This window comes from Hyaena hyaena, unplaced genomic scaffold, assembly GCF_003009895.1.
Source record: "Hyaena hyaena isolate Hyena2069 unplaced genomic scaffold, ASM300989v1 scaffold_141, whole genome shotgun sequence".
NCBI classification, from domain to species: Eukaryota; Metazoa; Chordata; class Mammalia; order Carnivora; family Hyaenidae; genus Hyaena; species Hyaena hyaena.
The window spans coordinates 2,521,371-2,534,587 of record NW_024080773.1 but is presented as its reverse complement, the minus strand read 5'-3'; the positions used below and the strand labels follow the sequence as shown (position 1 = coordinate 2,534,587).

At 45.2% G+C, this 13,217-nt stretch overlaps 1 protein-coding gene across 2 annotated transcripts in view; it reads right to left on the bottom strand.

The window, feature by feature from the left end:
• MINPP1 (multiple inositol-polyphosphate phosphatase 1) overlaps nucleotides 1–2,223 on the bottom strand; it is a 45,777-nt gene extending 43,554 nt beyond the window's left edge. For both annotated transcript variants that reach the window (XM_039238542.1, XM_039238543.1), the window contains exon 1: nucleotides 1,497–2,223. In XM_039238542.1, coding sequence (XP_039094473.1) covers nucleotides 1,497–2,133 — 637 coding nt within the window. In that variant the 5' untranslated portion in view covers nucleotides 2,134–2,223. The remainder of the gene's footprint in view (nucleotides 1–1,496) is intronic.
• Between the last annotated feature and the right edge of the window lie 10,994 nt (nucleotides 2,224–13,217).

The following is a 13,217-nucleotide window of genomic DNA, read 5'->3' as shown; positions in this document are numbered from 1 at the left end:
GGGATGTGTGACCTGTTCCTCAGGCTCTCCTGGCTGTCCAAGGACAAAAGACAAGAAAGAAAACAAATGGCTAACTGATAGAGATCACAGTCACGCAGGACATGAGTCTCCATCAGTTCACAAATATCTTAGTAAATACAAGAAAAAAGCCCCATCTTATCAATAGCCTCATCTCCAGGAACCTGGAGTCTCAGTTTCCTGGAGCCCGGACATCAGCCCTCACTAGTGATGTGGGGAACAAAGGTAAGGAGGAAATGGCAGGTAAAACTAAATTTCCTCATAAGCTGCAGCCCACTGCAAATACTTGAGGCAAATACAGAGTAGGACATTTCTCCAGGAAGCCCCTCGCATCCTAATGTTAATGCCCTACTGGAGGGTAACAACCTTAGCTTGAGGACAGCCAGGTCTCAGGTGTCCCAGGAGTCATGTTCAAGTCCCTCGGGAGGCTCCCTGTGCCTTTACCTCCCCATCTCCATAGTATAAAACCGGCGATTCTTCACAACCCCAGCGCAGCTCTTCCAGCCCAAGGGTCCTGCCCCTGCTTTAATAAAATCACCTTTTTGCACCAAAGACGTCTTCAAGAATTCTTTCTTGGCCGTGGGCTCGCGACCTCCCCACCATCACCCCAAAATCTCATCAAAAGCACAGCAGTAAAAAAAGTTTGAGAGTAGCTTCCTACAGCAGGATGTGGGTAAAGAACCAGTACGTTAAAAAAAAAAAAAAAGTGAAAAATAAAAACCCAACAGTATCAGAAGCAAAAGCCGATGAAGAAAACTTCTAGGTTGTATATAACAAGCGCGCCCGACTACACAACTACAGAAATAGCTGCCAGCGAGGAGGAATGCCGGGTCAGTGCTCAAAGGGGGCGCAATTAATAGGGAAGGGCGGATCAAAGAGTGTCCCGGTCAGTCCCTTCTCCTCTCGGACCCCGAACGCCTAAGGCAGTGTCCCGCCCACACGTGATCAGAGGAAAAAAGAATGTGCGCTGGAGAAGGGTGGCCGCCCAGTCCTGAAGCTGAGCTGGCGTGGGGGTTGGGGGAAGTGAGGGAAGCCCTGGCCTGGGGGGCGGGGGCCAGAGTGAGGAGACCGAGACCCCGGGAGCTGGGACCCGGAGAAGGGGTGGAGGCCCCGGGGACAGAGGGAGATGAGGGGAGCCCAGAGAAGAGCCAGAGCTCTGGGAACGCGGGGGAGAGGAGGTGAGCAGGAGACTGAGAAAGACGACCAGCATGGAGGACCCAGGCAGGGGGTCCGGGGGGCGGGGAGCCCGGGGAGAAGCCAGGGCTCTGGGGACTGGGGGAGGGGAGGGGAGGGGACCCGGGGGCTGGGGAAGACGTGGTGCTCGGAGGAGCCAGGCAGAGGGTTTGGGGAGTGGAGCCCGGGGAGAAGCCAGGGGTCTGGGGACTGGGGGAGGTGAGGTGAGGTGACCTGGGGGCTGGGGAAGACGTGGTGCTCGGAGGACCCAGGCAGGGGGCCCACCCGGCGGCCCGGGCTGTCACCTGCGACGTCGGGGGGCGGCAAGCCGGGGTGGTAGTGCTCCCACAGCCCCTGCAGGAAGGCGGCGCCGCTGTCCACACAGCGGTGTTTGGAGCTGGTGACCAGTTGCAGGCGGCCGTAGTTCTCGAGGCTGAACAGTGCCGGGAAGAGGGAGGCCAGGCGCAGCGCCAGCTGTCGCATGTCCTGACGCCCCTTCTCCACCAGCTGCCCGTCCATCCAGTCGGCGTACCACAGTGGCCAGTCGGCCAGCGAGGCGCCCAGGTCGCGGCCGCCGGCGGGGCTAGCGCGGCCGTCGCCGGACTGGCGGGCCTGCAGCAGGCCGTGCAGCTGCCGCAGTTTGCGGATCTGTTTGGCCGTGGGGTAGCGGGTGCCGTGGCGGATGAGGGCGACCAGCTGCACTGGCGTGCAGGCGTCCTCCAGCAGCTCGGGGTCCCGCCGCGGCGCCTCGGGGTCCGGCAGCAGCCCGGGGTTGGCATCCTCGTAGCGGGTCTTGGTGCCGAAGTAGGGGCTGAGCGCCGAAACCGCGGGGTCGTCCGGCTCCAGGAGGGAGCAGCGCGAGAGCGACGAGAGCAGCGCCACAGCCAGGGCCGCGACCGGTGCCACGGAGACCTTGAGGAGGCACTGGGGACCACGGAGCATGGTGCGGCGCGGCCCGCGGGGGGCGACGTACGGGCCGGGGTCGCAACTTCCGGCTCCGGCGGGCAGGGGGCGGGTCCGGATGGCGCTTCCGGCTTGCGCCCCCAAGATTCGCCGCGCAAGGCGGGCGCGCGGGCGCGGGGCGCCGAGGGGTCCGCGACGCCTGTGGCTCTGCTGGCGGCCGGACGGCTGCCCGCGGAGCTTCGGAGACCTGTGGCTGTGGGGGAGCCGGCGTCGGCTTGCCCTGCGGCGCGGGCGAGCTTCCGCGAAGCAGGCGCCTTCCGGGCTGACTCGAGGGCGCCCCCGCTCTTTGAATTTCTGCGGCGGGAATGCGCCGGGACTCAGCCCGAGTCTCTGACGCGGCCGAACAGGACACCTGAGGGCTGACCCGTGCCCCGCCCTGCCCCGTTCGCCTGCACGTTTGAAAGCGTCGTGTTTGAACCACCCACGGCCAGGGCACCTGAGGCGGAGGTTCGAAACTGTAACTCCCCGGGCCCCGCCCCCGCGTGCCTCCCGGAGTCCCAGGCCCTTCTAGTTGGAGCCCGAAAATAGCACACAGCGAGGCACACGTGGACCCGAAAGAGGCTCTGTCCTCCAGGAAGTCTAATTCCCGAGTCTTTGGTGGTATCTGGACCTGGTCCGGCGGAGCTGACCTCAGCCAGACAGCAGCCCAGGATTGTGCTTGTTGATGCCAGAGGCTTAGAGAGCAGAGACATAGCGACCGTCATCACCTGGGCGCACCGAGTCACAGCCTGGCAGACTTACTGCATTATTAAGTATGAGCTAACCTGTTGTGCGGAGCAAACCTGCTTTCTGTTCACCGCCAGCGCAAACTCTCCTCCCGTGTAATTGCATACTGCGATCAGCAGCTAGGTTTGTCCTTACTCAGAATCTTTGCTCCGAGACAAAAAAAAGAAAAAGAAAAATCATACATCTGAATGAACCATAGTTCGTTTTCTCCGCTCGAACACCATTTTGTGCGCTAGTTGGGAAAAGAATAAAGATTGAAGAAGTCCTCTGGTGATCCGAATTGAAGGAAATTGGGATCATGTTTTTGTAAGGTTGCTTTTCTTTCACAGACGTTACTGCATTGCTCCTGGTAAGCCCGCGTGCATCTTTACCTCTTTTCTCCCTGCATAAGGGGCTCTCCGGTTCAGAGAGGTGTACCTCTGAATGGTAGCCACGGAAGAAAATGGTGTAAAATGAACAGTAGACTCTAACTTGGGATGCTGCTAATTTTAAGACATTATGTAGCGGGAAGTCATCTTTTTACATGGACAGGTGTTCTTTTTTGTTATGCCATTTTGTAGGGTGTCTGAATACTTGTGGTCAGAATTTTGTTGAAATTAACATTTGGTAAACATCCATCTTTTCTTCATGGACTTTCTAACCTTTGCATTAAAAAAAAGTTATGTATTTAATTTGAGAGAGAGAGTGGGGGGGAGGTGCATTCGAACTCGGGAGGGGCAGAGAGAGAGAAAGAGAATCCCAGGCAGGCCACACTGCCAGGACAGAGTTGGGCTCCGGGCTCCATCCCATCAACCTGAGATCATGACCTGAGCCAAAATCAAGTCAGATGCTTAACCCACTGAGCCATTCAGGTGCCCATAACTCTTACATTTTATGGGCTGAAATGCTTGATAATATTTCTAAGTCAAAAAGCATTTGTGCAGGGTGCATGTTGTTGTATTTTGGTTAATATATGCACCTAATAATGTTTGCCTCTCATGTCTTATCTTTTGAATCCTCAGGAGGTAACAAGTCTTTTAAAAAAAAATGTGGTACCAACTCTTCCCAAAGGCATCAACCTTCCTAATGAAGTAATGTTTAGAGATCCTGTCTAACTACATACAGAACCACTGACACACTTTTTTTTACACTAAATTGTCCCCAGCTTGATTTTATTTTCCTTTTCTTTATTAAAAAATTTTTAATGTTTATTTATTTTTGAGAGACAGACACACACACAGAGCATGAGCAGGGGAGGGGTAGAGAGAAAGGGAGACATAGAATCCAAAGCAGGCTCCAGGCTCTGAGCTGTTAGCACAGAGCCCAACATGGGGCTCGAACTCATGGACCATGAGATCATATCCTGAGCCGAGTGGGACGGTTAACTGACTTAGCCACCCAGGTGTCTCAATTTTATTTTCCTTCTCATCCTCATTCCTCATCTGTGAATGTTACTGTGATTTATATATTTTTTAAACCCGTTCCAATCATTTTGATGTTATGATTAGATGACAAATGATAAATGTAAGCAGTGCCTTCATGGTGTAGTTAGGAAGAAGCCGGAGATAGTATAAAGAGGACAAAGACTATATAGAAGCTTTAGATCCAGTCTCCAAGCTTGGCACATCATTAAGTGAGTGACTTTGGGAAGTAACTTAACTCCTCTGAGCCTTAGTGTCCTTATTTGAAAATCAGTAATATTTGAACCTACATTGTGGGATTATTGTGAGAATCAGAGATGACATTTAAAATTCATATAAGAGGGTGCTACAAATAATATTTTTATCATTAATGTTACTGATACTATATGTTGTTATTCCTGCGCTAAGATGTAAAACTCTCTAAGAACCACAATGTATCAACTTATTTCTGAATGTTAAAGTGAATGGCTTTCACAAGAAATACATAAAAGATTATTTCATAACTTTCTAATAATGAAAATATTCCCATTTTACTGCAAGTGGGTTTCTCGTTCTTAAAGCAGTGAGTACATTTTGAGACGTTTTAAGTAGGCACCAGGGCCTGCTCACTGTTTCGTGGCAGGGCATGCCTTCATTCCCCGGCCAGTCTGTAAGTTGGCTGCTCTTTGAGATACTTGCCGCCCTTCCCTGGTCAGCCAGTACCCAGGAGTTTGCATGGTACAAAACATGGCTGCCCCTTGGCAAGGACCGTGGATGGCTTGCCTTCTCTCCTGGGATGTTGGGAGCATGATAGCAATGTATTTGACAAATCTACCACAGCACAAAGCGGAATGGAAAATTAATGGTTTGGGCTCCTTGAAGAGATGTGAGAACATGGAACCCAGAGCACAGAGAACTTGATTTAGACTGGAACAAGAGGAGACCTTATTTCTGGAGAGAAGATTGGAAGGATGGTTGCTCAAGTTGCTAAATTTTCTTGGTCTAGCAGGAGGAAATTGATGGATTTCAAGCCTGATGGCCTCAGGGTCTCAATGACATAGGAGGCAAGATGAAAAAGATGGGAGAATAGGATTTAGGCCTTTGGAATTTAGAAATGGCTTGGATTTACAACAGAGAGGAATGGGAAACACAAAAAGTTAGGTGGTCAGCTCTGGGAATCCAATGGAGAATGGAAGCCTTGAATTACTAGCAGTAGTGCAGTTTTTTCCAGAACATTACCTTTTGTGTCTATCAGAGCAGAAGAGAAAAAGAATTGAATTCTGTTGTTGTACCTTATTCTAATTTGTCTTAAGCAGAACTTTTCTGGGGCATCTGGGTGGCTCATTGGGTTAAGTATCTGACTCTTTTGATTGCGGCTCAGGTCATGATCTCAGTTCATGAGTTGGTTGATGAGTTCGAGCCCCACATCTGACTCTGTGCTGACAGCATGGAGCCTGCTTGAGATTCTCTTTATCCCCCCTCTGTGTCCCTCCCCACTCTCTCAATCTCTCTCTCAAAATAAATAAATAAATAATAAATAAATAATTGTATACCTTTTCTAATCAACTCATTATATTAAAGAATATGGTATTTTTGCCAGATTATTCATAGGATTTCTAAAATGGTCGTTCTACTCTTAAAACTGTATGGTGTCAAAAATAGTATTTTAAATTACAGACATCTATAATACTTTTAAAATTGTTACTAAAGAAGATGGTTTTCTTGTGCAGAAACGATAAAGAAAGAAAACGGCGAAATGGTATGGGAGAAAGGGTAGGCTGGCTATGTAAGCATAGGAAATATCGATTAAAAAAATGGTTTCTGGGGGCACCTGGATGGCTCAGTTGGTTAAGCATCTGACTCTTGGTGTTGGCTCAGGTCCTGATCTCATGGTTCATGAGTTTGAGCCTGCATCAGGCTCTGAGCTGAATGTGCAGAGCCTGCTTGGGATTCTCTCTCTCCCTCTCTCTCTGCCCCTTCTCCGCTTGTGTTGTCTCTGTCTCTCTCAAAATAAATAAAAACTTAAAAAACAATTTAAACCATGGTTTCTGAAGTTAGACTTTCTGGTTGTCAAATTCCAGCTCCATCACTTAATATCTGCGAAATCTTGAGCAAATTAAACCGTTGCCTCGATTTGTTTGCTTCTGCAAACTGAGGATAATACCTATGGCTTGGGGCTGTTAATAGGATCAAATGAGGCTGTTTCCATAAAGATTTGATCTACTTCCTGTCGCTAAATCAATATGTAATGTTTACTGAGCAGATTTAAAATATTTCTTTTTATCATTTCTCCTTTAACCAAGTAAACTGACAATGGCCGGTTTGTCATAGATATTTGTGGTCTCACAACTACATTTAGCAACTCACTTTGTGCCTATGCCAAGAAAGCTTTAACTCTAGTATCTTACTGCCCTGCTGTTTCACCTTTCCTCTCCTGGTCATTGATTTAGTGCTTACTTGTTTTTTATTGCAGTAGAAATAGCCACCAGGAGGGTCCATATGTATGGACATGGCCAGGGAGGTCCATGCTTCAACAGCAGTCCCTCCAATCTTGCTTGAATGTGGAAGTTCTCAGACTCCAGAGATAAACTACCTTTGCTTGAAAGGAACGATAGCATCATCACTGATAGCTAACCACTACACTGTCCCCTAGCATATCCAAGCTACGCTCAGTTGTTTAAAGTTGTGTTTCAGTTGATGAGTAGAAAACTTCACTGAACCAGGCAAATAATGGAGGTGACCTTCTGTCTTACATTCTCTGTAATACTTTGCTATGGGAGTTATTTTGCAGGGAATAATGTTCCCCTTTAATGTCCTGAGAAATCTTAGGACTTTTATCTTGGGAATTCTTCCTTCCCGTCAAATGTTGGTTCTCAATTAACTGAACTATTTTAGAAACCAGATACAAGGTTTAAGTTGCCCATATTCTTTCTGCGGTTTGCTGCCTCATTTAATAGGAGGAAACCATAGCTATTCACTTCCTAGTCCTGGTCAACAATGATTTTCCTGGGGCGCCTGGGTAGCTCAGTTGGCTAAGCGTTCGACTTCGGCTCAGGTCATAATCTCATTATGGTTCGTGGGTTCGAGCCCTGCATCGGGCTCTGTGCTGACATCCAGCTCAGAGGCTGGAGGCTGTTTTAGTTTTTGTGTCTCCCTCTCTCTCTGACCCTCACATGCTCGCTCTCTCTCTCTCTCTCTCTCTCAGAAGTAAATAAAACATTAAAAACAAAATAACCAATGATTTTCCTGCACATGCCAGTACTGTTGCTCAGAGACATCGTTTCCTTGAGAAGTCCCCTCCAGCGTATCTTGTTATTCATCACAGAGCTGAATAGTGTGTTCTAAATCCTGGTAAGATTTTCTCCTTTTCTTTGTATTGTTCAAGAACAAGCATAGACAAGAGCAATCATTTAAACATCTTATTTTTTCCCCAAAATGTTGGGTTTCCAACATGGGAAAATCTCTTTGAGTGATTAGATCTTAAAGATGATTGGTTAGCTGACTTAAACCCATTAGTATTTCCTTATTCCAAAGAATGGAGACTTTTCAGCTAAGTTTTTGTTAGTCCTTCTTTAATGCATGAATGGGTGTTTCACGTCGTCTCACTGGCCCAGGCACGAACCAATTGCTCAGGTTTCGTTCACTGTTTTCTTGTAACATGAACCCATATTTCTTGGGTTTGTTTGCTTGGCCTATCCTGTGGATCAGTAAGTGCTTCTAAGCTAGAAAAGCAGCATAGGCATCTCTGAACTCATGTACTTGGTGGCAGCATCTGTAGTAAACAGGGTAATTGCTCCAACTGAACCAATCATTATGGTTGCGTAAACAACACCCCTCATTCCTCCACCTTTTTTGTCTTACATCTTGCACTGCCTTGTGTGATTCTGTGCTCCAGGACATAAAGCAGTTCCTGCTAAATCATTCGTTCGTTAATACCTTAGATGCAAGAGCCATGGTGAAAACCCTGTTGATTTTCAAATATTTATCCCTTACATTACATAGACTGTCAGCAATATTGTGAAAAGGGTGTGGGTATCGATGGACAAATGAAACAGAACAAACAGTGTGGGAAGATGAAATGGGGAAACAATATTGTTTTGCATTTCTGCAATGTAATTACCGTCCCAGCTCTCATGACATAGGTAGCACAGTATTTGTATCATATTGTAGATGTGGAAATCAAAACAAAGAAAGGCTAGGTGCCTTGTCTAAAGTCATCTCAGCTTATAAGTACTTATTAGAACCAGTTCTAGAATGTTTTAATGGAAAGATAACCATCTTTGTGTTTCTTTTCCTGACACCTGCCCCATTCCTTACAAATGAACAGTGACCTCAGAAAGTATCATTTGCAGCTGGGGCTAAAAGTACAAATATTGCACATAATACTATAGCAGTTACTATTAGTAAACCACTCAGCATTTATTCTGCCTTTATTCTTGGAATCATTGTGTATGTATTCACCTTTAAGGAAGGTCACTCTGTCCCCACTGAAGGGAAAACTGCTGATTGGTTTAAACCAATCCTGGTAAACTATATTTTTCTTGCCAGTTTTGGTTTAAGAAAGAGCACATTGAGCACCTGGATGGCTCAGTCATTAGGTATCTGACTTCAGCTCAGATCATGATCTCACAGTTCGTGAGATTGAGTCCCTCATGGGGTGATCTTTGGGTGAGCTCATACCTTGCTTCCAGGTGTGCCCTGCTTCTGTCTCTCTCTCTCTCTCTCTCTCTCTCTCTCTGCCGCTCATAGGATTGTCTCTCTCTCTCTGTCTCTCTCTCCCCCCTCACTCACTTGTGCCCCCCCCTGCCGCTCATAGGATTGTCTCTCTCTCTGTTTCTCTCTCTCTCTCTCCCCCTCACTCACTTGTGCCCTCTCTCTCTCTCTGCCACTCATAGGATTGTCTCTCTCTCTACCCCCCCCACTCACTTGTGCTCTCTCTCTCTCTCTGTCTCTCTCTCTCTCTCCCCCCTCACTCACTTGTGTCCTCTCTCTCTCTCTCTCTAAAAAAGAAAAAAAAAGCATGTCACTCAATTCTAGTCACTGAGATATGAGGACCCATCTGCTGAGCAATATCTCAGAAAGTTGTTTTTTTTTTTTGTTCCAAAACAGACAAGTGATGAGGTGATAAGCACTCATTATAGGAGCAGTGGATTGGAGATCCTAATGACTCAAAAGAATGTTGCAGTTGGCACAGTTAAATATTGTGGAAGGAAAGGAGATGGTATCGGTGAATGACATGCCTAAAATGGGTATTTCAAAGATGGTGCAGTCCTTGGTATTGATTAAATGAGACCGTTTAGAATATAAGATTAAGAAAACTTAATGCAAGGCAAGTTATGGAATACAAATCTTTTAGAATTTAGGAGGTACAAAGAAAGAAACAAAAAAACAGAGGGGCCAAGAAATTTTGGCTCAAATATTTTTCCTCCTGGTTCCAAATTTTTATTCCTGCAGGATTTAAGCCCCTAGTAGATTCTCACCTTCGAAAAGTCTATGCACCTCTCCCTCTAGGGAACCCTTAGAAGTCCCCAGCTCACTCAGCAAGTATTCCATGAAACTTATTTTAAAAATTTTCTTTTACACCAACATTTTGTTTTTGATAGATGCAATTGATGGTTCGCAAAGATGAAAGAGATGGACAGCACAGAGATGCCAATAATTTTAAATATAATCTTAAAAAAATCTTCATTCTTAGAGAGAGAGAGAATGATACACATAAGCAAGAGACAACTGCTCTGGTCATTGTCACGTCCAGATGTGCCGACAAGACCTGCTGTAGCCATCTTGCAAGCAGACAGGAGCCAGCTTGAAGACAAAACCGACACAGCAAGGTGACACGGCTGAATGTGGACCTGAGACCTTCATGCTGCTATGGAGCTGATGGAGTAGCCCTGGAGTGTACTTACTGTGGGCTTCCTGTTGTCTAAGGTAAGAACCATCTTTCCTGTTTAAACCAATATTTCATTAGTCTCCATGGAATGTCTCCTAATTGTTATAAGTGCCTGTTAAACCCCATTAGTCCTTTAGGTTAAATGTCCCATTGTGCCTTTTGTGATCTTGCTGAAGTCACCTCTTAAGAGTAAAAGAAAATCAGAGATGTTGATTTTCTGATTCCATCTCCTTAGGCTGTGGGTCTCACACTCAGAATGATCATGGTCTATGAAGCATGGGAAGTGCAGGGAAGAGTAGGAGGTATGTGGGCAGGATGAGATATCTGGTGGTGATCTGGGTCAGACAAGGTGAAGTGTGAAGGCTAAGCAGGAGATACAATTGAAACTCAGAGAGAAGTCATCTCTCCCAAGCACAGCCCGAGAAAGCCAGTCCTAAGGACTTAAGAGCCAAATCTATAGGGAGGTGGTGGAATCCCTGTTATAGTACTGGCAACACTTAGATCCATGCATTTCACTCAGGGAGTGGAATCATTTTCATGGGATATCATCAGATGAATGTCATGCTTGTTTCCATTAGAACCAGAGCCAGTTAATATGTTTCATGATGACATCTAAAAATGAGAGGCTTGGTTTCAGTTTTTCCTATAAATACCCAAGAGGCTCATGGCATTGCTCTGTCTCAGCCTGGTACAAGTCTTGAAAACTAGAGAATGACCTTAACTTTCAGTCTAGGATGGTTCTTTCCCATGACTTTATATTTTATATGACAGAATAAGAGTAATATTCTGTTTATTATATGAGAGCTTTTCATGTAGATTAAACAGTAGATCTAACAGATAGGCTATTCTTTCTCTGATGGCATAGAGGTATTTAATTTTTACATTTTAGGCAGTTGAGGAAAAAATTAATTCCTGGAAATGTTAAATTGAGTTTGAGGAGAAAAATAATATAAATAATAAGGATTAGAGCAGAAATAAGTGAAATAGAGAAAGCAAAAACTGTAGAATCGATGAAACCAAAAAACTGGTTCCTTGGAAAGATCAACAAATTGACAAACCTCTAGTTAGATTAAGAAAAAAAAGAGAATACTTCAATTACTAAAATCAGAAGTTAGAGAGGAGATGTTATTATTGACTACAGCAATAAAAAGCATTATAGGATAATACTATGAATAGCTGTATACCTAATAAATTGTATATCCTGGAGGAAATGGACAAATCCCTAGAAATGCTCAAACTACCAAAACGGAGTCAAGAAGAAATAGAAAATCTGAAAAGACCTTTAAGAAGAAGATTGGGTCAACAGTTGAAAATCCCCTAACAAAAAACAAAAACAAAAACAAAACAAAACAAAATGAAAACATCTCCCAACAAAGAAAGGCCTTCTATTAAATAAATAGAAGAAGAAAAAAAATACTTTTCAACTCCTTGCATGAGGCCAGCACTACTCTGATATCAAAGCTTGACAAGACCCTACAAGAAAAGAAAACTACAGGCCAATATACTTTACAAATGTAGACACCAAAATCCTCACCAGATGCCAGCAAATAGAATTCCGCAGCATATAAAAATGATTATACACCATGGCCATGGGGGATTTATCCCAGAAAGGCAACAGTGGTTCTGCATACAAAATCAATCACTACATTGATAGAATGAAGTTGAGGAGAACCACATGGTCATCTCAATCGATATTCACAAAGCACTTGATAATATCCAACATCCCTTCATGATCTAAAGAATATTCAGTAAACTAGGAATAGAAGAGAATCTTCTCAGCATGATAAAGCCTATATATAAAAAGGCCACAGCTAACATTATACTCAATAGGAAAGGATAGAAAGCTTTAAAAAAATTTTTTTTCTAATTTCTGAGAGAGAGACACACACAGCATGAGCAGGGGAGGGTCAGAGAGAGAGGCAGACAAAGAATCCAAAGCAGGTTCCAGGCTCTGAGCTAGCTGTCAGAACAGAGCCCGATGTGGGGCTAGAACCCACAAACCATGCCATCATGACATGAGCCAAAGTCAGACCCCCAACTGACCAAGCCACCCGGGTGCCCCGATAGAAAGTTTTTCCCCTAATACCAGGAACAAGACAGGGATGCCTGTTTTTGCCATTTCTGTTCAACATAGTGTTCGCAGATCCAGAGCAATTAGACAGAAAAAAGAAAGAAAGTACACCAAAATTGGGAAGGAAGAAGTAAAACTGTCTGTACCACAGACTACCTAAACATAGAAAACATTAAGAATTCATACATACATACATACTCCCCCACATACTCCTTTTAGAGCTAATTAATGAATTCAGTAATATTGAAGGATATAAAATTACACAAAAATCAACTGAATTTTTATATACTAGCAATGAAAAATCTGAAAAGGAAATTAAGAAGACAATAGCATTTGCAATAACATCCAAAAGAATAAATACTTAGAAATAAATTTAACCAATGAGAGGCACAAAACTTTTATACTGAAAAGTGTAAGACATTGCTCAAAGAATTAGAGAGACTGTTGGAGCTAAGATGGCAAAGTAGCATGGAGCCCCTGAGTTTGTCTTGTCCCTGAAACCCAGTTAGATCAGTACCAAACCACTTTGAACACCTAGGAAATTGATCTGAGGATTAACACCGCAGTCTGCATAACTTGAGCCTCAGAACGCTGCAAGTATGCAGTGTGAAGAGGTGAGCTGGGGAAGACAAAAGTCATGGAAGGTAGGGAGCTGTTTTCACAGAGACAGAACAGAGAGAGAAAAAGAAAAGAGCAGCGTGCAGTCCATTGGGATCATGCAAGAAAAGCACTCCTCCTAAAAGTAGCTGGAGAGAAAGAGAGAAGGGGTGAAACCACTCACAGGGGACCAAATAAGAAATCTGTTCCCCAAAACTGATTGGAAGAAAGGAGAGGGTTTCAATAGCACCAGGATTCTGTGAACAGTGAGTACAGTCTGAAGTTTTCAAGCTCAGTGCCTGTCAGTGCCCTGGTGAGGAAGTACAGTGAATCCCCAGGAGCAAACAGCGGAGTCTGAAGGTCCATGTCTCAGATGGTGGGGAGTGAATGGAAGCCCAGG